The 25426-nt window shown below is 40.5% G+C and overlaps 1 protein-coding gene across 1 annotated transcript in view; it reads right to left on the minus strand.

The window, feature by feature from the left end:
• The window catches only part of COL9A2 (collagen type IX alpha 2 chain), a 60654-nt gene that overhangs the window by 24203 nt on the left and 11025 nt on the right, over window positions 1–25426 (minus strand). The window contains exons 3-11 of the mRNA XM_075264675.1: window positions 16796–16828; window positions 15839–15901; window positions 11671–11724; window positions 8305–8340; window positions 8193–8216; window positions 8061–8114; window positions 5423–5476; window positions 2761–2808; window positions 794–850 (exon numbers count right to left, since the gene is read on the minus strand). Coding sequence (XP_075120776.1) covers window positions 794–850; window positions 2761–2808; window positions 5423–5476; window positions 8061–8114; window positions 8193–8216; window positions 8305–8340; window positions 11671–11724; window positions 15839–15901; window positions 16796–16828 — 423 coding nt within the window. The remainder of the gene's footprint in view (window positions 1–793; window positions 851–2760; window positions 2809–5422; window positions 5477–8060; window positions 8115–8192; window positions 8217–8304; window positions 8341–11670; window positions 11725–15838; window positions 15902–16795; window positions 16829–25426) is intronic.

Below are 25426 nucleotides of genomic sequence, written 5' to 3' on the forward strand. Positions count from 1 at the left end.
ACACGTGAATTTGGGGGCGGAGCTAAACGGCAGGTTGCCTGTGAAACCCCGCCCACCAAATGATGCAACAAACCAGGAAGAAAGAAGATTTTACAAGAGTGAAGACTGCTGAGTATGTGAGGTGGGAATACCCCTTTAAGACTCACTAACAATGCACCATCAATTGTGAATGTAAGTTAATAATAAGAAATATAAGAGCTACCCCAAAAATAAGCCCTAGCACTTTATTCAGAGAAAAAAATAATATAAGACCCTCATTTTCTTTTGTGAGAATGTATATATCTGGAGAAGCACAGTTGTGTAGCCATGAATGAATCTACTAATCTACAAGATAGTTGCATATTTTCTTACAAATATATTGGGATTGGGCAGATTTATTAAGATTGGCATTTCATATGCCAGCTTTAATAAAGTGCATGGTGCATCTGATTTATCAGACATGTGCTCATTTGCCAGAATGGAAATCTATACCAGTCAAGAATTAGCATATATATTTTGTAAAACTCTCCACCCCATTATGTCCAAATTTGTGTGTGTGTGCTTGTTTGTGGGGGAGGGGGTGTTGCACCTTTGGCACAAGAAAGCACCTTTCACCAAAAATGCACCATATTATCACCTATCCATGCCAAGAAAACTTTTATAGATGGGATAATAAGTCTCCCCCTTCCTGATTGTGTGTTATGACCATTATTACATTTCCTTGTATTGGGGCACAATGTCCTACTCCTCTATCAAAGGAGGAATGTTAGAACAGAACGATAAAACATAAATTAGTATGAATACAGAAACTCACCTTAACCCCTTGAAGACCTTGGGGACCCTTTGGACCAGCTGGGCAGTTAGAAGGGCACTAGAAAACAATTATACATAGTTTACGGGAACAGTTTAGTCTTTTTCTACGACTACAGTATTGATACAATATATTTAGTTTAGTGGGTGATTAACATGAGGATAATTTAGACTAAAATGCCCTGAGCTCACCAGAAGTTAAAAAAATCTGGGCCCAGTTTCCATTTTTACAGATCATGATATTCATAACAAGGAAAACCTAGGGGCAAGTGTCTACAAAATCAATTCCAAACAGGACTGATTCTATTGATCTTTTGGGTCTCCTTATTGGATCAGAGTCTGAGCCCACTGGGGGAACCTCTGGTACTGTTCCATTGTAAGTGTGGCCCAAACATCAATAACTGTGAGGAAGCGGACACTCTGCTAAAACAAAATTTGCAATTGTAATAATTCTCTCATATTTCCATAAGAATTTGTTCCAACAGCTCCTCTACATATGCAGCCATCTGGAAATCTGCAATGCATTGAGTATTATTTGGAATTTAGTTACTGAATTCTGTGATTTCATAGGTTATGGAATGACAATGTACTTTTTGTCTTTATTCCAGAGTTCTTTCTTACATCTAGTTTCACCATACGGGTGTTTTTATTACTAGATCTAAAATCATCCTGCTTCAGAAATGATAATAAAAGTTTATAAAAAAAATAACAAATGTATTAATACTACTATTTGCTTAGGTCCACATTTTTTTTTTTTTCATAGAGCATATTACTGTCAGAATTGTATTTACCCTTAGGCATGTTAGACATGTGCCTATATGCAGCCCTGGAGTGTTTGCTGCAGGACGGCAAAGTCTCAGGTGACAGTCATTTGGAGACTACAGGCACCTGAGAGGTAAATCCCATATGATCGCATTTTTTTATTGTTGGATATTAAACAATAAGCTGGCTCTCTTCATCTCCTTTAGGCTAAGGCCCCACAGGATGTTACACAGCTAAAAAGCGCTGCAGGAAAAAACATGGCAGCAACTTTCTGTTACAATTATATCGATGGGGAAACCGCCGGCATTTCCGTAATTATAACTGACATGCTGTGATTTCCAAAACCGCACCGGTTTTGGAAATCGCAGTGTGTCCGCATCGCAGTTATTACCACAAACTGGGCATTGGATTCGCCAGAACCCCATCTGCTTTGCAGTTACTGTAAAACGGCACAATTTTTCCCACTGTGTTTCCGACCAGTGGGCCCCCGCCTCAATATTCTTTCATCAACACAGAAAACATGTCACGTGGTGAAATCTGTGTTTCATTCTGAGACAGTTAGAGATTGGAACCAATATTTTTAATACAAACAAACAGAAAAATTCTGAACTCTCTTTAATACTCTTTAAATATATTTATGGAAACCACTGAATACTATGACAGTGCCGTTTCAGGTAATCAAGTACTAGCTCTCATTCTTATTCTATATAAGATAAAAACATTTGGCTGTCAAGAGAAGCAAAGTAAAAGTTTTCGGCTAAGGCTCCACATTGAAGAAAAGCTGCTATTCTGTTGCAGTTTTTTAAGCCAAAGCCAAAACTGGCTTCAACAGAAATGAAAAATATATAGGAAGCACTGAAATATTTTTTCATAAGTGCTCTCAATTATTCTACATTGCTTTTTTTCTTATTGTTCCTATATCAAAGAATCTACCCAATGTCAAACTATGGATTTTTCCAGGCAGCCAGTTTCAGACTCTGAGCTGTGAGTACACAACTCCTAATACTGTACTGTAGCTATGGTTCCTCTTTGATCATTGGGTTGCCTGCATTCATTTATTTTGCTTAAAGGAAACTTCTCTGTGCAGCAATATCAGAATAAGAAAACTTCAATTACAAAGGGAGATACTGTACTTTGAGAATAGAATAAAATAAAAACAAGAGAGGTTCCAGAGCAGTAACTGAATCACCTCCCAAAACGGGAACTCACCAGGAAATCAGCACTGCCTTCCAAGCCTTGGATACTTCCAGAAGGACCCTGACGCATAAAGGAAAAGTGAGAACTCATAATACAGTACATTTCATTTACTGGATCTGCCAGAGTAATCCATTGTGCATTGCTCCACTGTCTTATTAGCCATTTCTGCTCTGTACTCGTAAATTCTCGTAATTACAGACTCAGCATTTACTGTTCATTCTGCAATTTAGGAACTGTACAGGGACAATGCTTTACACAGATAGTACTGAGTCTTACAGCTCAGAGGAGAGAAAAAAGAAAGCAGATAATAAGTTTCACATAATGAATGTCAATGCAAATAGCAAAATACAGCAGGAAAAGACTATAGAAAGAAGAATATACTCTCAGGAAGAACAGATCATACCCTGGAGGAAAATGGTGAAAGGTGACAGTTTCATAGAACATCCAGCTAATATATGTGAACAATATGCTAAAATAAGTCTCAATGGAGGTCAGTTATTAATGGCAAATTCAGTTAGCAAAGCTGCAGAAGTAACTATTTATATTGCCAATGCCGTCAGACTAATACACACTAGGGGACATTTATAAAGCGGCAATGAAGAAAAGACTCATAATGAAAATGTTGCAAAATCGTAAAACATAAAAGCAACAATGTATGCAAATAAAAAAAATGGCACAATGGAGCCATGCTTTAAATCAGCAATGGCAAATGTAAACTTCCTGAGAACTACTTGCAGGTAAAATACACAAAAGTTATGGCGGGAATGTGGTGAGGAATTAACTATTAAACTGGTTGCACAGTTAAAGGGTAAAATGTGATTGTTACAACCCGAGACCCTCATTGATCAGCAGAAGACAGGGGCTGTGGACCTTAATCCATGAGTGTTCTTCATGTAGTTGTGTCTAGAACTATTAATCACAGCTAGATAGATACCCTGTTTCAAAAATAAGACCTACCCCGAAAATAAGCCCTAGCTAGATTTTCCATGTTTTTTGGAGTAGGCCTCAACCCCTTCCTAATATCTGCAGTGTAATTACGATGATGGCTCCTTAACGATGGCAGCCACTCTGCTGCAGATTGGTCACCATAGCTAATGTACCAGGTCTCCACTGTAATGTACAGCGGAGACCCAGAGCTAATGCCCATGGTCAGAGCCCACTCTGATTGTTGGCACTGCTGAGTATGACCTCCATCAATGTATTACAACTTCGCCTCTGTGGTCGGTTCCCACTGCCATAGCTACCGTTCTGGGTCTCTACTGTAATGTATAGTGGAGACCTGGAGCTAATTCCCCTGATCAGAGTCCACTCTGATCGAGGGCATTGCTAAGTGTGACCCCTCAAAGTATTAAAACTTTACCCCAGTATCTGTTACGAGATTGTGGGAGCCGACCTTTTCCTTTGATACCCAGGAGCCTTATGAAGTTTCCCAGGCCTGTCAAAGGAATATTACTATTGAGAATGGTTGATTACCAGCCTCAATAGTAATGTAGTGAATCTCCCATACCCTGCAATATAGTCTGTGGGACGATTGCAGGTTCAAGCCCCCCTGGGGGGGTGAATCAAATAAGTAAAAAAAAAATTAAAAAGTTAAAAAAATACATATAAAAGAACTTAAAAGTTCAAATCCCCCCCACACCCTTTTACTACAATACATATGAAACTAGTACATTACTGTGAAACACATACACATTAGGTATCCTTGTGTCCAAAAACGCTTAGTCTACAAATTTATGAAAATATTTTTGCCATACGATCAATTCCGTAGTGGAAAAAAAATCTAAATTACCAAATTTAGGTTTATTCACCAAGAAAAATTGGAATAAAATATCTAGAATAAAAATTAAGACCTAACCCAAAAATAAGACCTAGCCCTTTTTTTTTTTTTTTTTTTTTTTTTGGGGGGGGGGGGAATAATAAAAAACCTTGTTATTTTCAGAGAAACACAGTATATACAGGGCTGTGTAGGCACTGCTGGTAAATGCTGGGTTTATTACATTCACTGTACATTGAGGGCCACCAGGAAAAACCTATTAAGAAAGTATATTTTACATTAGTAAGCCACAGTTAAGCTGGGTTCACACTGGGTTTTTTGGAGCAGATTTTGACGTGCAAAATCCGCTCCAAAAATCCTCTCCTGCCAGTGCAGTGCACACAGAGTTTTCTCAGTCGTGGCGTACCGCTCCAGATTAGGCCTAAATGAATGGGCCTAGTCGGAAGGGAGTCTCGTGCTGCGGAATCAGCCGCAGAATCCACGCCAAGAAAGGGCAGGTCGCTTCTTTTTTCCACGAAAGAGAAGAAACTGCTCTCGGAAAAAGGAACTTATTGAAGTCAATTTGAGGCGTTTTTTTGAGTCAGATTTTGACGCGGATTCCACGTCAATATCCGGTCCAAAAAACCCAGTGTGAACCCGGTCCCAGTTGATGGAAACAAAACTAAAATCCTGTCTTGATAAAAAATTGTATGAATATATCAATGTTAAACGTGTACAAACTTGTACTTAGCTCCCATCTGGTAGAATTTGTGTCACCACTCTTTAATATACAAATAGGTGGCCAAAACCAAAAAGCCTTTTAACATGATAAGTACAATATTTTCGTTTTCTCTTTAACATAATATATATATATATATATATATATATATATATATATATATATATATATTATATACATACTGGTTTTCCAGGAGGTCCAGGTGGTCCTGGTGGTCCAAGAGGTCCTTTTATTCCCTGAAAAAGAAACAAAAGAAGAGAATTTTTTTTTAACAATCTACTGCCCCAACTAGAAAAAACTATGTAGTGGCTGGTATAAAGTTAGAAAGAGGAAATAAATCATACAGTTTAACAAAATAACTGAATGACTGCAAATGTACCAGCTGTGAAATAGATTTAAGATGGCATGTGCATTTATGCAGAATATAAATGTTTGTGACCACATATACTGTATAATACAACAAATTTACATTTGCCTTACACCCAAGAGAGGCAATATTTTCTTTGGTCATGCCATAAGGTTGAAGAGGTTTTCAAGATTTTTGAAACTCATGAACTATCCTTCATTATGAATACTTGTCAGCCAAAATCTTGTTCATCCAACTGCATACACTATAAATATCTTTCAGAAGAACACTTGTTCAGCCACCAGTTATTCCATATCTGTTTATACATATGAATGCTCGGTTCAGCCTCTGGCCATCACTTATAGTATCTCCCTTGAGACAAAGAATCGCACATGTTGAAATCAAATATACCTAATCTTTCTTTTTCCTTGACACGCGCCATTGGAGAAGAGTTGGGACACAATTATATACTTGAGATCAGTGGTTCTCAACCTGGGGGTATGCCATGCAGTCTCAAGGGGTTTATGCTATGGTTGAGAACCAGTGCCCCGAAAGTGTTAGATTTAGTGAGTGCTCAGGTTCCAAGGCTCCTGGAGAGGGTCTTGTGCTGCCCAAACCATCCACCATCCATCGGGAGACATCAAGTTAGGGTTAAAAGGGGTCTCCTCTACAGCATCACGTAATCTGTGCTAAATAGACAGCTGATTTATGATCTGATGTTGGTTGGAAGCTAAAAGATCTTCAAACCTTTAGGGTCAGTTCACACGTGAACTGCCCACGCGGGTTTTGACACCGAGAGAGACGCAGCGAGATTGTTGAATGAGCCGACATAGGAGGGAGCTGCCATGGGCGGAAGCCGCGCGGCTGAGCCTGAAGATAGGGCAGGTCGCTTCTTTTCTCCGCTAGCGGCAGCCCGCCGCTAGCGGAAAAAAAAAGCCCGGCGGTCTACATAGACCACCATTGTAAAGGGGCGGATTTTGAAGCAAAATCCGCTGTCAAAATCCGCCCCTTTGCCCACGTGTGAAGTAGCCCTTAGTGTGTGGCTACGACAGATATGCCTTATAAGCAAAAGGAATTGGTTGGCATGCAATATGTTTCACTCTCAGGTGGGAAAGAAAAATTGGAAGCAGAATCTGTCACATGATGGGCACCACAGTGTCAATTAGGGATAGTCAGTATGAACTTCTTTTCACCAAGGGATACTTGGCTAGAAAACAATGAGAAACACTGCTTTAGGCCAGGGGCCCCACTTGGAGTAAATGGAAACGCTGTTGTAAAAAGTGCTGCGTTTTATAGTCCCTGCAAAGTGGATGAAATTCTAGCAAACCCCATCATACATTGCAGAAAAATACCCACAGCATAAATGCTGTAATTTTTGGAATTGGAAGCATGTCAATTATTCCTACGTAAACGCTGGCAGTTTTTGTCTAGCGGAAGCAGTTCTGCAGAAGAAAACTCTACGGAGTTTCTGTGAAAAGTACTGGGGTGAAAAACAGTGCGTTTCCTTCATGGTTTTTCCCGCAACACTTTTAGTCTGCGGTCCACTATGTGGGACCTTAGTCTAAGATGGTTTGGATGACATTCATGTTATGCATATGACTGCTTTTATTCCTGTATGCATGAACAATTTGTCCACAACCTCACTTTTATTTTTGGGCATTTAAAGGGGCTCTATCACTGGGAAAAGTCATTTTTATCTAAACACATCCTTGCATAGGCTTTAGAAAGTCTATTCCACACCTACCTTTAGTATGTAAATTGCCTCAGTGGTTTCTGAATAAGTCCGTTTTTACTCATATGCTAATGAGCTTTCAGCCAATACAGGAAGTTCCCAGCAGCCTCCTCTCTTCTATTATCTCCTATGTGTGTGAGGCAAACAGGAATCTGAGTCATCAGCAGCAGCAGTCTCCCATAGGAAACAACAGGAGAGGAATGCACAATGTATCGTGCAACAGTCTAATTAGCATATGAATAAAAACGGACTTATTCAGAAACCACTGAGGCAATTTATATACTAAAGGTAGGTGTGGAATAGACTTTCTAAAGGCTATGCAAGGATGTGATTAGTTAAAAATGACTTCTCCCAGTGATAGAGCCCCTTTAAGCAGAAATAAAAATCCTCCTCCTCCCTGATGTCTCTTCTGGTGAGGGCAGAAGAGACATCAGGGAGGAGGAGGATTCGGCACATTTTTTGGCGCTGAAGTGGCGTTCACTCAGTCTCTCGTTTTTGCACTTGAGAAAGGGCCAGTGTTAGGCCCGAAATGCATTGTGCTGTATGCTGTATTCTTAACGTTCAATAAATCGTTTTTATCTGGATCCTGGTTCACCTTCTTCTTTCACACACCAGTGGGCGCGGTTCTTCCCCAGCGGACCCCTGGTCCTTACCCCTCTCCTTTATGCAGAAAGTCACATTTGTTTTGCAAGTAATGCTGATACTACTGAAAAGGACAAAAGCTGTATCACAAAAATCCTACCTTTGGTCCCGTGGCTCCAATTTCTCCAGGAAGCCCAACAGGTCCTGGGTTGCCCTAAATGAATAACATATAGTCAATCTTTTTGCTACTATGATTACTAACAATAGTAATAAAGATACAGGTTACACTTACAGGAAGTCCAGCAATTCCAGGACCCTGATGTGAAAGGAGAGAGATAAATAAATTGTTTAGGATGTCCACTTTAGCATTATATTAGTCAGAACAAATAAAAACCCATACTTACTGGTTTGCCAGGTGGCCCTGGAAGTCCAGATTGGCCCTATGCAACATAATATTCAAATATACATTAGTAAGAGAAACAATTCCATTATGGCTATCATGGGTGACTAAAACCATGTATGACCCACTATTGCCTATCCCTTCCTTACTCACAACCTTCTCTTCACTCCCCCTTTCCTTTTCTTCATTACTAACAATGACATATCATGTCAAATTGCATAGCTTAACAATAAAAAAATAAAGGATACCTATAGAAGCTTTACCCAACTTGTTACAGCCTCAGGCCTGGTTCACTTCAAGAACTACACTTATCTCCGCATGATTCATGCGGACAGCGCGCAGAACACACACGGACCCTATTATAGTCTATGAGGGCTGTGTGCTTTCATTGCTCACTGCTTTTTAATGCTTTCAGTATTCATTCGGGGGGGTCCCCAAGCGGATTCCCCAAACAGAATACCGAATGCAGATGTGAATCAGGCCTCAGTGACAGATTTATCTCCTGCTTGAAACATAATAAGCCTTTATAGAGACCAGCACTGGCAGTCACACGATAACCTGGTAGCCTGCATTATTTTCCACATTTTTTGTAATAATAGAATTTCCAATATGTGACGTACTAAAAATCTGTCACTGTTTTTTTTATGCTGCCGCTTGTACTGCCTGGATGGTAAACCATTCCTACCAGACTTTATTATTTTAATATAGTGGTGCCAAAAATGTCTGTGCCATTTGCTCTTTCATGTCCTCTGGGCACATGCAGTGTGATACCCCGCTAGAAAGTCGACAGTACTATCAGAAGTGGGGGGGGGGCATTCCTCACCGCTCAGTGTCATTGATGGGTGGTAAGGAACGCTCCCCCTCTCACAGTGCAGTGCTATAGACGCTACTGTGAGGAAGGGCATTCCTGACAGACTGTCAGAAACGCCCTTCTGACAGTGAAGAGCTACGGTAACGGCAGCGATAGCTCTAAAGTGGGCGCACAGAACGGGAAAGCTGAAAGCTAAACTCAGCGCACTGAGCTCAGAGGACATGAAAAGTCCTCTTTAAAGAAGTTCTGCTATCAGCCTTTAAGGACGCAGAATAGTTTGTACGTTAATGCTCAGCGACTTTTTTCATATTTTCCTCCTCTGCCTTCTAAAATTCATAACTTTGTTATTTTTCTATTGCCATAGCTATGTGAGGGCTTATTCTTTGTAATCAACAAAGAATAGAGTATATGCACACTGCTACTCACCATAAAACCAGACCAGAAAGGGTGCACGACCTGCAGGTTCCCGGACTTTAAAGGACAATTTCCATAGAAAGTAATCTGTACAAATGGTTCGCAGCACCTTGATCCGGTTAAAATATAACCTTTATTACATCCTTAAAAGTCCATAGTAGAAACGTGCCAACAAACGACAAATAACATGAGACGAACGCATAAAAAACGCCAACGCGTTTCGGAGCTTTCACTCCTTAGTCATGGCATATAAAGTTATATGCCATGACTAAGGAGTGAAAGCTCCGAAACGCGTTGGCGTTTTTTATGCGTTCGTCTCATGTTATTTGTCGTTTGTTGGCACGTTTCTACTATGGACTTTTAAGGATGTAATAAAGGTTATATTTTAACCGGATCAAGGTGCTGCGGACCATTTGTACAGATTACTTTCTTATTCTTTGTGTCACAAGTTATTTTCATTTAGCATCACTTTGGGGTACATATAATGCTTTGTTTAGCTTTTAGTAACATTCTTTTGGGTCCATGTGAAAAAAATCCACAATTCTATCACAATATTTTGCATTTTGTTTTTACAGCATTCACTCTGCATTAAAACTGAAATGGCAGCTTTGTCTGGCAGGGTCATCAGAATTACAGCGATACCAGATGTATATTGGTTTTATTATGTTTTACCGCTTTTACAAATAAAACGTAACTTTTTGAAAGTGAAAGATTTTTCTGGATTCACCGTGTTCTGACTCCTATAAAGTTTTTAATATTTTGTTGACGGGGATATAAAATGGGTCTTTATTTGCGAGGCAAGTTGTACTTTTTATTGGTACCAATGGTTGATGTGTATGACTTTTTGATCACTTTTTATTGCTTTTTTCTCAGAAAAGTCAGGTGATGAAAATGCCGTACATTATTCTTCCAATTGTGGTTTATATTTCTTTACGGTATTCACCGTATGGGATAAATAATGATAGGTGTTTTGAACTATTTATTATTTGTTTATTTCTTATTACTTTATTTTAAACTTTTTTTCTTTTTAACGTTTTTTCTGTCCCACAAGGAGACTTGAACCTGCAATCTCTGATCCCCAATGAAATGTATTGCAATGCATAGTATTTGAGCTCATCGCAGATAGGTTCCTTACATGTAATGTGCACAGGCAGTGAGGAAGCCATTGCTCAGCCTCCTGGCTGCAATGGCAGCCCTTCGGACCCTGTAATCTTATGCAAGGGGTAGCAGGGGGAGGCAATCTTGCCCCCAAATACCCTTGATGACATGATCGCTATTGATCACGTCTTTCAGGAGGTTAATCCCTGCCAGAAGTAATATCACAGGTACAGCTTCTGTGCCCATGGCATTACAGAATCCTACTATTACAGCGCAGAACAATGTAATAGTATAGCGCGGTGCTAGAAAGGGCTTCTCCCTTCACTGACATAGCGATAATGAGCAGCAGTTTTATAAAAGTGCCAATGGGTACAGCGGAGTTACAGGCAGAAGTTTGCACTAATATGGCTGTCATTACACAGTACATAGTATGTTGTTTTTGTTACTTAAGAACTGCATAACTTTGTTTATATTCATTGCAGTAATGAGTAGCACATGTAATCATTGTCAGTGCTGAAAAAAACACACTTGTGCCTTATTTAAAAAAAACACATGTATTTTTCAAGTCGTTTTGATCACTATTATCAGTGTTGAAAATTGCAAAATGCACCGAGATTTTGATATTGCGTGTGTTTTACGTGCATTTTTGAAAATGTAGGTTTGATTACTTTTGTTAGAAAAACAAAAATGCTTATGTGTAATAGTGCTTTTAGGGACCATCCACGTGGTGGAATGTGAAAAGGAATTTGAGGCGGATTTGTGGCCTCTGCGACTGTAGAATCCGTTTTTACATTGATTAGTTTCAGATGAATGGGAATAGAGGTGTCTCATGCTGGAGGTTCTGTGACTGAATTCGCTGTGGAATCTGCAGAAGGTCGAGCAGAAGGCTTATATTTTTCAGTGTCCTACCCTGGTCTCTGCCTCCTATTGAATACAATGGGAAGCAGATTCAGGGAAGATTTTGGATCTGATTTTGAGACGGAACAGTTTAAAAAGTCCCACTATAGTAGAAAAACATCAAGACAAAGAGATTTATCAGTTACTTACTTTTGGTCCAGGGCGTCCTGGTGGCCCAGGATCTCCTTTAGCTCCAATTAGCCCCTGCAAGAAAAGTAAATTTGAGATCACAACAATTATGGCATGATGGAAACGTAAAAACTGGATCTGACTGTAATGAAGTCAATAACTGCTTTCTCCTTACTTGTTTTTGGTTTTCTTATTGGCTTTTTAATGTTTTCTCCCTAATTACACTTTGGATATTGCATTCATTGTGAATTTTTACTTTACAATACACCGACTAGGTAACAAATTCCCTTATAGTTCCGTTCCCATATGACTGCAGAATACATTGGTTAGAAAAAGTTTTATTACAAGCATTGCCATTTCAAAAATATAAACAATCTGCAGTAAGCAAAAGTTTGTATATTGTTCATTTTTTATAGATTGTTAAAATAATGTATTTACTTCTTTTTAGTGATACTGTTTTCTAAATGCTGGTTGACAACCAAAGTGATTGCCATTACAGCTTCCTAGTTATGCAGTCACAGAGCAGGGAGAGTTGTACACAATAGAACAACTCTAACACTTAAAGAGGATCTTTCACCACCTCAAAGTATTCAAGTTCTTATCACCTGTTTATAGGCTCCACTCCACTGATTCAATGCAGTTGGGATTTTCTCTCTAGCCTCCACCATTCCCATACATCAAGCACAGTTATTTTTGGTGCTCTGTAATGTTAGAAGGGCAGTGTTGGGGAGGTGGGAATGATTTGGGGCAGCCAGTGTCAGAGTTCAGAATCCCACCCATTGCCTGCTCCTGCCTGACACCTCCCTCCTGACAGTACAGAGCCTAAATAACATATCAGGCACCAAAACTAACAATGTTGTTCGGGAACTGTGGGGGCTAGAGAAAAAATTACAGCTGTACCAGATGATGCAAAGAGCTGGAGTTGGTGGAGGTGGTGAAAGGTCCTCTTTATAAAAGTGCTCTTACAAAAATTTAGTTTCTCTGTCCCATTAGAAAGGTACACTTTATATTAAGTGTGGTAATCTGACTTACATTTCAAATGACAGAGTATGCTGTACCTGTGAACAGGAAATCAGTTTATCTAGTCATTCCTAGAAAATCACACAACAAATAACGACCCTGCCTTCCTGTCCAAACATGGGATGTTGTATCAGAGTATTAGTCATATAACACGGAACGGAGCCTTAGATGTTGCACAAGGCCTGTCGATCTTGCACACTAATAGGCTGCCTAATGGTTGGTTCACACTAGCGATTGTATTCCGTCCGGAAGGACTCTGTATAGACACCCCCCAGATGGAGTAAAATCTTAAATGCAAGCGATGTTCTGGCAAAGCACACCGACCCCATAGACTATAATGGGCTCCGTGTGCTTGCCGCGCACTACCCACACGAATCATTCATGCGGGCAGTGCGTGGCAAGCACACGGAGCCCATTATAGTCTATGGGGTCCGTGTGCTTTGCCAGCACATCGCTTGCATTTGCGACTGTATTCCGTTCAGGGGGTGTCCATGCAGACTCCTTCCGGACAGAATACTAGCTCTAGTGTGAACCAACCCTAAGGGAGAGTAGTGCATCCCTAGCATATAGCTAGGTGTGAGGGGCATTAGAAGTAGCTAGATGAAGGACAGATAAGTGAAGGCCTTAAGGTGTCCATGCAGACTCCTTCCGGATGGAATACAAGCGCTAGTGTGAACCAACCCTAAGGGAGATCAGTGCATCCCTAGAATGGAGCTAGGGGTGAGAGGCATTAGAAGTAGCTAGATGAAGGCCAGATAAGTGAAGGCTTTAAGGTGGAACCACATGGTTATTAGTGTTGCAATGTCTAGCAGGACAGAAGTGGATATATTTTTCATTAGTTACACCACAAATCCACTTGATAATTTGGGCCTGGGCAGTCACGAAGGCTGGATGATGGTCCAGTGGCTTCCCAGAGGGATAGTCGTAGCAGTGGGAGTGACTGTCCTGGTACAAAGAGGTAAGATGGTGGCAGGCGAGTGTGGTCCTGCAATTGGTCTGGCTTCTCCCACCGTATGTACAACAAACTTGTCAAAGAAATGCAAAGTGTTTGTGTGGTTATTGGAATCTCTAAGGGTTTAGCATGTGCCTTTCAAATGTCTTGGTTGTAGATACCACAATATCCTTTTAGACTTGTTTTATATTTTAATATTTTCTATTACAAAATATTAGATACTAATGATGGAAAATATAGTAGTTATACTCAATTTACACGCAGCACCAAAAAACAGAAAATTACAGGTTAGTAATCAGCTCCGCACCTCTAATGAGGCGAGGTGAGGCAGCGGTCTCAGGCAGCACTCCAGAGGGGGCAGCAGTCGGGGCAATTTTTTCTTTATTTTTCTAAACTAGCACTGGAGAAGGCCGCTCTGAAAACAACTGAGCGGTCCTACCTCTGCGCTGGTTTAGGCCTCTGCGTCTCAGCGCAGGCGGTGTCAACACGTCTCCTGCGCTGATACGCAGACATCTTATTGCCGGGTGAAGAGGAGGCGGCAGCAGGAGCAGCAGCGAGATTGGTAAGTAACATACCTTTTTTTTTGTTTTATAATAGGATGCTCCCCAGCAGGTAGCGGCCTATTTACCTACCTCCCCGGGCCTGCTCACTGTCGCACCTGCTTCCCCTTCTACTATAGGCCACGGAGGGCGGCTTTGAGCAGGCCCCAATCCACTACTGCTATTAGTATACTCAGGGGTCTTTTCAGACCCCCGAGTATAATAATCGGCACACAAGGGGAGGTGAGGGAACATAATAAACAGTGTTACTCACCGCTCCGAGAACCGATGTTAATCCTAGCAGGCTTCGGGCCTGTATGATAATGTCCCAGAGGTCACTTGGTCTGGGATATTACCATATAGGCCCAAAGCCTGTGCTAATAGTAATAGCCTATAGCTATTACCTATAGCTAAGGCCTAACATAGCAAGCCGCAGCCAAAAAGCTCTGCAGAAAAAACTACAGTGGGAACGCATCACGTTTTTTTCTGCAGAACTCATCACAGAAAGTCTGCAGCATTTTCCTCTGCAGCCTTTCTGCAAACTCTGCAGCCTTTCCACTGCAAGATGTCAGAATCCCATTCACTTTTCAGGTAATGTAAAATGCAGTGTTTTTTGCTGTGGCGTTTCCATCAAAACACCACATTTTTGCAACGTGGGGCCTTGGCCTATGGCTAAGGCTCCACTTTTCAACAATGTAAAGTCTTTTTGTTGCAAATTTTGCTGCAGTTTTTTGAGCTAAGGAGTGGCTTGAAAAGGAATGGAAATTGTAAAGGAAGCACTTAGAGGTTTCCCTTCTGTTAAATCCACCCCTGTCTTTGGCTTAAAAAAACGCAGCAAAATCTGCAACAAAAAAAGGTGTGCTTTCTCAATGTTAAGAATAGACTATAGTGGGGTCCTCCAGGTATCCATCTGGGTTCCAACAAAATTATGCCAATTTTAAGCAGAATGGGGGACAGAGTCTCGTACAGAGACTCAAATGCTAGTGCGTAACAGGGACAATTCACATTATTAAGCAGACCACAGGTTTCAAGCAATAATGGAACAAAGGATTTCTCTGGTGCCATAAAGCCAAATAGAGTAATGCCTTGGACAAGGTACGAAACCATTAGATATTTCATGAAAACTTGAGCATGATCATGATACTGTGAAGAGATTTGTAGCTGATTCAGAGTACAGATGGGTCTGTGCAGATAAAGGCATAATGAGGAAGGTTTCTGCCAGACAAATTCATCAGATTAAGACATCAGCATTATAACTTGGAACAGTGGATTTTGATTGAATAGTTGAAGATTTGAACAATATGCTGTCATTTGCAATGACCATTTAGGAAAATTCAGAGAAAAATATAATTTGCATGCTAATTTGGAACGCAGTGAAACCTAAGGCCTATTTTTTTATGTATGATGCCCATAGGTACCTATTCGTTTCAATGTGTTTATTCAGACATCAGTTCTTTCTTGCAAACCGTAATGGAAGCAATGGCAGCATATCCTTTTTTAATTTGTTGCTGATGTATCACATCAATGTAAAACTGTGGGTCAGTGAAAAAAAGCAGTTCACATCATGGACCCAGAGACATACAAAATATAGAAAATTAAACATTTCCTCTGCTTTTCACAGACGTGGTGATGCAGACGTGTGAATGAAGCCTAAGCCTGAATTCCTCCTCCTACTTACATCAATTCCAGGTTCACCAGGAGGTCCATCTGGCCCGGGGATGCCTGGTTCTCCTTTTGCACCCTAAAGACATATAGCATGACAGCAATTAAAAGACGAGCTATTAGTCAAAACAATAGATTCAATATATAGAAACATTCTATGGCTTTCTAACTTTTATATTAAAAAAATGGATCAGCACCATAAGAAACTCCCTCTATGTACTAAACAGTAGCTCTTAGTACATTTTATGTGCAAAATTCTGAATACGGTAATTGCATAATAATATTATCATTTTAATCTTTCCACCCGAAAGTTCATTAGCATGCAGGCCAGATAAGGCTCAGGTCACACCACATTCTGTGTTTGCATTTGTACAGATCATCTGACCATGTCCTGTTGAATGTATAAATTGATTTTCTTGTACAGTTTTCTATATCTGATACTGAAATCATAGTAAAATCAATATACATTACTTGTCTTTAAAGTGACAACAGAATGCCACATATGGCAGCCTTTACTCCATTGCAGGGTGAAGGTGGATATTTTTCTTTAACGCTCCCTTTAATTGTGAAAGTACTCCGATATAAACATGATATTAGGGAGTTTTAATGTACATAATCGCTAAACATATTCTTTGAAGAGGTTCAAACAATGAAGCTTCACTTTGAAGATATGTAAATGAATGCATCTTCATGATAGGTGACTCACTATGTTTTCCATGTGGTTACAATTTTTAATAATTAATAGTTTAGAACTAAAATGTTATCAACAGGAATATGTAATGTGATGTCTTTCTGTTTATGCCTTCAATTTCAATTTAGTAATAACACCACATGTAAAATGGACAAAAAACATCAGTTTAAGTGGGATTAAATATCAAAAGACGTGAAGTCTCTTAAGTAATCAAAGGGTGAAGGCTAAGGTAAATCCTTTATGTGTAGGAAGGATTAAATCCCTTATTTAATTGGTACTCACCGCAGGTCCAATTCCTGGAGGCCCTTTATCACCCTGTAGAGAAGCAGAGGTCAGTTAATAAACCATCTCTTAATTCATCCTGACTGCCCCATGGGTAACAGTACATCTCATTTACACAAGGAAAGTTTAACATATTAGAGAAAAATAGCCTTAAATTATTTGGTTTATAAACATTGGTGTTATCATTACATTTAAAAGATTTTTCCAGGCATAAGATATTAATGGGTCCAACACCCTGTGTCTCCACCAATAAGCTACTTACAGCAGCCAAGGGAGTCAGAAAATACATTAAGAACGGATCTAGAAGCAGACAGCTCTGTTCTCTGTGTAGTGGTTGAGCCAAGTACCTGCAACTCAGCTCCCATACAAGTTCTTGTATAGTGCCCGGACTGACTCACTGTAGCTCAGGTACCATTAAAGCAAATGGACGCTGATCTACAGTAACCACCAGCAGCCACTACAGAGAGAACAGAGCTATCTGCTTCCTGCTAAATTCTCTGTAATAAGTGGCTGCAGCTGCTGTAAACTGTTGATCAATGGCGCTTCCAGGGATCGGATCACCAAAGATATGATATTGATGACCTATTCTAACAATTGATCATCATTAACCTCGAAAACCTTGTTAGGTTTTTTGTGAAGATACAGCCTTTTGGCCACGGCGGAAATGCCGACACAACATTGCAGAAAAAAAATCAGCAGCAGAAAAGCTCTGTTTTGAAACAGCATTTATATGCAGTGAGGGTTAGACAGATTGTGGTAGCTTTTAGAGATGAGCGAAACACTATTCGAAACAGCCGTTTCGAATAGCACGCTCCCATAAAAATGAATGGACATTGGACGTGGGGGGGTTAAGCAGCCGGCTGCTGGCAAAGTCTTCCATTCATTTCTATGGGAGCGCACTATTTGAAACGGCTGTTTCGAATAGTGTTCGCTCATCTCTAGTAGCTTCACTATGGCTGTTATTGCAGTTGTGAAATGCCAGATATCTAATTTTAATCCTACTGGAGGTTGTTATCATAACTAGCGCAAGGGGAAAGTGGAGCAGTTATCCACAATGAACAGTCAGTGTCCATCGCTAATATTCCATAGGCTCTTTAGAAAATGATCGCAGATTGACTGCTATGGGTCACGCTGTTCCATTTTCCCCACCACTAGTTTGATAAGTTTTCTAACTAGGTCATTAGCTTCCATGGTTGCAAATATTCAGTGTTAATCTATGATAAATGAAATTTACATTTTCAATAGGAACTCTAGTGCCTCTGTGACTGTTTATCATATTGCTACGTTCCTCTTCTGTAAACCTTTGGAATTAATTTAGCCTATTCTCAGTTCCAGGTTTTAACCACCCACACACCATGATTCAGCATGGATGGATTTATAAACAAGTCCAATGAAGGAAGCAATGAACCCAATGTCTCTAAGATGAAAGGAACTAAATTACACTCATAGAAATCTCATTAGCTGAGAAAAAGAGGAGCCATCTGTGCGATCTTGGAATATCCTCTATTGTGTATACAGTATTGTTACCGGAAAATATCAAGTGGTCAAAAATATATGAATATTAGTGCCAGTGAGTCATTTATTAGTAAGGGCTACCCACACGTTTGAAAGCTAAATTATAGAAGGCCCACAATAGCATTATGCTTAAAAATGACCTCTCACGTCCCCTGATTGTCCATTTTGATACAAATTTGCATTCCGCATGAATTAGGAATTCTGGAGTATTTTTCTTCTAAATCTGCAATGTACCATTTCTCTGTTACTTCACCTGAATTTTTATAAACAAATTCACAGCTGGGTTTTACCATCCAATTTGTCCAGCCTATATTTATAATAACTTGCTATTCAGACTCTCAGACTGAGGTCACGCTAATCTATTCCCTGAAGATCGGACATCAATAGGATGTTGGTAAAACGCGTAGGAGGTTTTAATTTTAACTCTTTAGCATTGAGGGAAAGATCCATATATTCTGATTATAGGCGTCAGATTGAGGTGTGGGTGCTGGGAGGAAATGGGGTGTTGGTAATATTGCCCTTATTAGAGCGTAATTCTGCTTCTGACTATAGACCAATTTAGCTTCTGACTATAGACAGATCCCATCAGTTGAATGATTGGTGCTGGGCGATACATGGCCTTAGTAAGTCGCTGACTACGTGTCCATATAGAGAATTGGCTCTAGATGGGGCTCCTGAGACTATACAAATATAAGGCAATATTATGTCCTTTTTAATTACATAAGGGAAATTGTGCAGCATATCACAATCAAAGCTATTACCCCTTCCCCTCCCACCTACGCTGTTATTCCCACCCCTCAATAGCCGTATTAAGTGAACTGACATTAATGTCAAATAGGTTCTCTTCTTAAAAGTCTCTGTGGCCTATATTATTGTCTTTGGGTCATTGTAAGTCAAAAGGAAGGAAATAACATATTTCCTAGGTATATTGCAGCAATAGTTGACAGTGAACGGACACTTTACATGTGTTAGGGCTCGTTCACACAGGGCAAGAGGGGGCGGATTTTGCCACTGTATCCTCCTCAAAATTTGCACCCTCACAATAGAGGTCTATGCAGACTGCTAGCGTCCTTTTTTCCATTAGTGGTTTTTTCCTGCTAGCAGAAAAAAGAAGCGAGCTGCCCTTTCTTCAGGCGGATTCCGCGTCTGAATCAGCCTCGGCGTCTGCCTCGCGGCAGCACCCTCCGGCCTAGGCCCATTCATTTGGGCCTACTCCGGAGTGGGAAGCCACGACAGTCGCAGCAGGCACATTTCGGTCCCATCCTGACGTGGCTTCCCGCGTCAAAATCAGGACCAAAATACGCGGTCCCGTGCCCCGTGTGAACGAGGCCTTATATATGTTATCTTAAACCTCAGTAACACTAATCACAAGATAGCACCTGGTTGCACGAGTTTGTTTTATCCCAGATATGTTTTTAAGCACATAATTAATAAAGGTGAAGTTTTGTATTTATTTTGACTTCATTAATCATCCCTAACTTTATCACTACATCTTGAGTTATAAATTGAAATTCAGATAGAAATATAGGCAGGGCTAGACCTCCTGCAACATTTGACTTATTCGTCTATACTCATATATTTACAATAATTTGCAGAAGGTCCTACCACTAAGGCTGAGGCCTCATGTTGTGGAAACGCATCTTTTTTAGTTGCAAATTTTGTTGCGTTTTTTTGAGCCAAAGCCCTGAGTGGAATAAGCAGAAGGGGAAAGTATAAGAACTCTCTAGATATTTCCCATTCCTTTTGTAGACGTTATTGGCTTTGGCTCAAAAAACCACAACAAACTCTGTAACAAAAAAAGCTGTGTTTCCGCAACGTAGGGCCTCAGCCTAACAATAACAGCAAGAAATTTTCAACAAAAAACACTGCGTTTCTGCAGCATGGGTCCCCACTGGGTGGAAACGCAGCATTTTTGGACATTGCAGAAATGCAGCAGAAAAAAACGCTGTGTTTTAATGTACCAGCATAGTGAATGCAATTTTGTCTAATCCTAGCCCCACAGTGCGGAAAAAAACGCTGCGGAAAAGCTGCGTTTTTGAAAAACATTCGTGTTTTCGAAAAACACAGCATGTCAATTATAGTTGCGGAAACGCTGAGTTTTTCCCTCCATAGATTTCTATGGAGAGTGTGAAAACCGTAGCAAAAACGCAGCATGATAAATGGGTTGCGGAAACACCACAGAAACGCTGCAGAAAAGCATCAAGTACCACAGACAAAAACTCACTGTTTTGCTTGGTTGAGGATAAGGCTAAGGCCCCACGGGAACAACCACGGCATGAACGCATTGCGGTTCTTGTAGCGCTTTGAACAGAAAGTTCACAGAGTTTTCCTCTGCGGACTTTCTGTTACAATTATATCTATGGGAAATCCGCCGGCGTTTCCATAGATATAATTGACATACTGCGATTTTCAAAACCGCAACGGTTTTGGAAATCGCAGCATGTCTGTGCTGCAATTTTTTCTGCAAAGTTGGCATGGGATTCGCATGAATCCCATCCACGTTGCAAATACTGTAAAACGCCACAATTTTTCCCGTGGTGTTTCCGGCCCGTGGGGCCCCGGCCTAAATATCAGAGGACCATAATTCCTTAGGATTTTCAACATAGCCTTTCAATTACCTTTATTGCACATGAGAAACTCGAACAAAAACATGATGAAAAACTCAATAGAAAACTCAATTTCCGCAGCAGAAAACTGAAAAACCCGATGAAAAATGCATGTACAGTCCTATGAAAAAGTTTGGGCACCCCTATTAATCTTAATCATTTTTAGTTCTAAATATTTTGGTGTTTATAACAGCCATTTCAGTTTGATATATCTAATAACTGATGGACACAGTAATATTTCAGGATTGAAATGAGGTTTATTGTACTAACAGAAAATGTGCAATATGCATTAAACCAAAATTTGACCGATGCAAAAGTATGGGCACCTCAACAGAAAAGTGACATTAATATTTAGTAGATCCTCCTTTTGCAAAGATAACAGCCTCTAGTCGCTTCCTGTAGCTTTTAATCAGTTCCTGGATCCTGGATAAAGGTATTTTGGACAAACAATTCAAGTTCAGTTAAGTTAGATGGTCGCCGAGCATGGACAGCTCGCTTCAAATCATCCCACAGATGTTCAATGATATTCAGGTCTGGGGACTGGGATGGCCATTCCAGAACATTGTAATTGTTCCTCTGCATGAATGCCTGAGGATTTCGAGCGGTGTTTTGGATCATTGTCTTGCTGAAATATCCATCCCCGGCGTAACTTCAACTTCGTCACTGATTCTTGAACACTATTCTCAAGAATCTGCTGATACTGAGTGGAATCCATGCGACTCTCAACTTTAACAAGATTCCCGGTGCCGGCATTGGCCACACAGCCCCAAAGCATGATGGAACCTCCACCAAATTTTACAGTGGGTAGCATGTGTTTTTCTTGGAATGCTGTTTCTTTTTGGACGCCATGCATAACGCCTTTTTTTATAACCAAACAACTCAATTTTTGTTTCCAAAATGAAGCTGCCTTGTCCAAATGTGCTTTTTCATACCTCAGGCAACTCTATTTGTGGCGTACGTGCAGAAACGGCTTCTTTCTCATCACTCTCCCATACAGCTTCTATTTGTGCAAAGTGCGCTGTATAGTTGACCGATGCACAGTGACACCATCTGCAGCAAGATGATGCTGCAGCTCTTTGGAGGTGGTCTGTGGATTGTCCTTGACTGTTCTCACCATTCTTCTTCTCTGCCTTTCTGATATTTTTCTTGGCCTGCCACTTCTGGGCTTAACAAGAACTGTCCCTGTGGTCTTCCATTTCCTTACTATGTTCCTCACAGTGGAAACTGACAGGTTAAATCTCTGAGACAACTTTTTGTATCCTTCCCCTGAACAACTATGTTGAACAATCTTTGTTTTCAGATCATTTGAGAGTTGTTTTGAGTAGCCCATGATGCCACTCTTCAGAGGAGATTCAAATAGGAGATCAACTTGCAATTGGCCACCTTAAATACCTTTTCTTATGATTGGATACATCTGGCTATGAAGTTCAAAGCTCACTGAGGTTACAAAACCAATTTTGTGCTTCAGTAAGTCAGTAAAAAGTAGTTAGGGGGATTCAAATCAATAAAATGATAAGGGTGCCCATACTTTTGCACCGGTCAAATTTTGGTTTAATGCATATTGCACATTTTCTGTTAGTACAATAAACCTCATTTCAATCCTGAAATATTACTGTGTCCATCAGTTATTAGATATATCAAACTGAAATGGCTGTTGCAAACACCAAAATATTTAGAACAAAAAATGATTAAGATTAATAGGGGTGCCCAAACTTTTTCATAGGACTGTACATGTTTTCATATTGATGACTTATTCATAGGTCCAAGACCCTGTATATCAACCAATCAGCTGTTCTCAGCAGCCATGGGAAACCCGGGCCCTGCACAGATCAACTATTCTGGCAGCATCTGGGCACTGGAAGCTACTGCAGTGAGCGATGACATGCAGTCTGCTACTATTCAAGTAATAAGAGCAGCACAGCAGCTCCATCCACTGTATAGCGATGGCTCCAGAGAATTACTTGAGTAGGAGCAGTCCAAACACGCTCCTCATCCACTCCACATCCCCATCCACTGCTGTAACTTTCTGCGCCTAAAACTCACTGCATTGGAATGATCTATGGTACTGTGAGTTACAGAAAATTGCAGGCCTAATGTCCCATACCCACAAGATCATTTGATATATGACCATCACTCAGAACACGTTACCCAGACCATGCACTGAATTTGCTCTTATTGTAGCAGTACTTTTAAAATGTATGTAGGAGACTGCTTAGTGCTCGTTCACGTCTGCACCCGGGACTCCGTTCTGCAGGTTTCCGTTTCCTGCACAAAACTGGACAGGAGACGGAAACCTGCAGTCATTTTTCGGACCCATTCATTCGTCCCCAAGTCATCAGAGGACATTCTGGAACAAATACATGTAGTTAAAAACCTAGCAGTTGGAGCGTGACTCTCCTTGTTTTTTCTCTACCATGAGTTTTGGGAAATTACTTGAATAGGAGCAGCTTATTCAAGCAGCCTCCCATCCACTGCCGTACCTTTCAACACCTGGAGACTGCAGATAGCAGTGTGTGGAGCCTGCTTTCAGATAGCAGTGTGTGGCCCAGCTAATATGATTGGGGTGACAGCCACATTATCTGGAACGAACATGGCTGACCAAGGAACTGTAGGTTTATAACCAATTTACCACTGGCAGGCTCCTTTTATCCACCATAGGACAGATGATAAATTACTGATGTGTGGGGTCTGCTGAGATCCCTACCTTTCCTGAGAACTTGATTGTTTTAGTCCCACTATGAAATCATCCACAGGAAAAAAAAAAAAAACAATTGCACCCCCTGGTGGACAGAGATGCACTCCCCTCTCCCATTCACTTCAATAGGAGCACAAAAGATAGCTTTTGCTGTGTTTTATTTTATGCCCATCAAACTGGAGAGGGTAGTTTTGCAGACTTGCGACAAATACATAATAAAAGGTCACAAGCATTTTTGACTGCTTAGACAGGCAGAAAAATCTTTGTAAGACTGCAATATTCTGCTTTAATTAAGACAATTAGACTAAATGACGTCTCCCTTGAGACCAGACATCACTTTTCACTTTTCAAAATGAGCAGTGAGAAAAACAATATACATTCTGATGTAACACTGCATTTTACACCAAAAGCTGGGATATGCATGTTCAGAAATGTAGGTCTGTATCTTAAGGCTGCCTTCACATGAAGTAACGCTCTGCGCATTTTGGTTCATTTTACACGTGTAAAAATACACGTGTAAAATGTAGTTAGCCATTGAGTTCATTGAGTATTTTTGAGCACGTGTTTTTGAGCGCGTATTTTTGAGCGCTCAAAAATACGCGCTCAAAAGTACACGTCTAAGACATTTAACTCAATGGCTCACTACTTTTTACACGTGTAAAATGGACAAAATGAGTGGAGCCTTACATAGTGTGAAGGCAGCCTAACAATCATTAAAGGGGTTTTAAGGACTACAAATATTAATGACCTGAGGATAGATCATCAGTAGGTTGTAGGAGTCCAACTTCCGACAACTCCAGCAATCAGCTGTTCTCAGAAGCTCATATACAGAGAATGGAGTAGGAAGCAGACAGCTCTGTTTTCTGTGTATCGGCAAAACCAGATATTGTAGATCAACTATCGCTCATTTGAATGGAACATAACAGCTGCTGAGAACAGTTAAGCAATGGGGGTGTCAGGCACCCACAGATCTTATATTAGTGACCTATCTTTAGCACAGGTCGTCAATATTTTAAGCCTGGAAAAGATCTTTAACCCCTTCCATCCACCATATTAGTATGGTGGATGCCAAGTCTTTATGGTGGCTGCTCTAAAGCTGATCAGAGACCCAACAGTAATGCCTGCAATCAGTCTGCTCCGATTACAGGCACTAACCATTCTATTTCTGCCCCAAAGACTAAAAAAAGCACACTCCTATGGTTTCCCCTGCAATGTTACATTTAGTTTACGGTACAGCTCCCATACAGAGAGATCATGGGAACCGTCCAGTACCCATGATAGCTGGGAGCCTTATGAAGGATCCTAAGCCTGTCATAGGGATGTAACTCAATATTCACACTATGAATCTCGTAAAGACTGCAATACAGTTGTGTTGCAGTCTATGGGACAAGCGGTCTAATGATTGCAGGTTCAAGCCTCCTATGGGAGCTAATAAAACAATAAAGAACTGTTAAAAAGGTTTGAAAAATAAAAAAAACTATGAAAAAACCTAAAAATCCACCCCTCTTTGCCTAGATCCCAATTAAAGATAAACAAAACCAAACCTAATTTATGTATCATTGCATCTGAAAATACCGAACTACAAACATATAAAAGTATTTTACCAAGTATTGTACGCCAAAAGGGAGAGGCCACAGGAAAATCGCTGATGGATATGCGCAGTCGGCGCTTTTTGTAGAAGAGAAGAGGATCGCGAGAGCAGAGGCAGGAGGTGGAGAAGAGGACAGTGGCCATCACTGGAGAGTTTTCAAGCAGCACTGGGGACGCCTTCAGTGCTGTTTGAGTGCAGGGGAACGCCCCCAGTGCTGCGAGGAA

This window comes from Leptodactylus fuscus, chromosome 2 (genome assembly GCF_031893055.1).
Source record: "Leptodactylus fuscus isolate aLepFus1 chromosome 2, aLepFus1.hap2, whole genome shotgun sequence".
NCBI classification, from domain to species: domain Eukaryota; kingdom Metazoa; phylum Chordata; class Amphibia; order Anura; family Leptodactylidae; genus Leptodactylus; species Leptodactylus fuscus.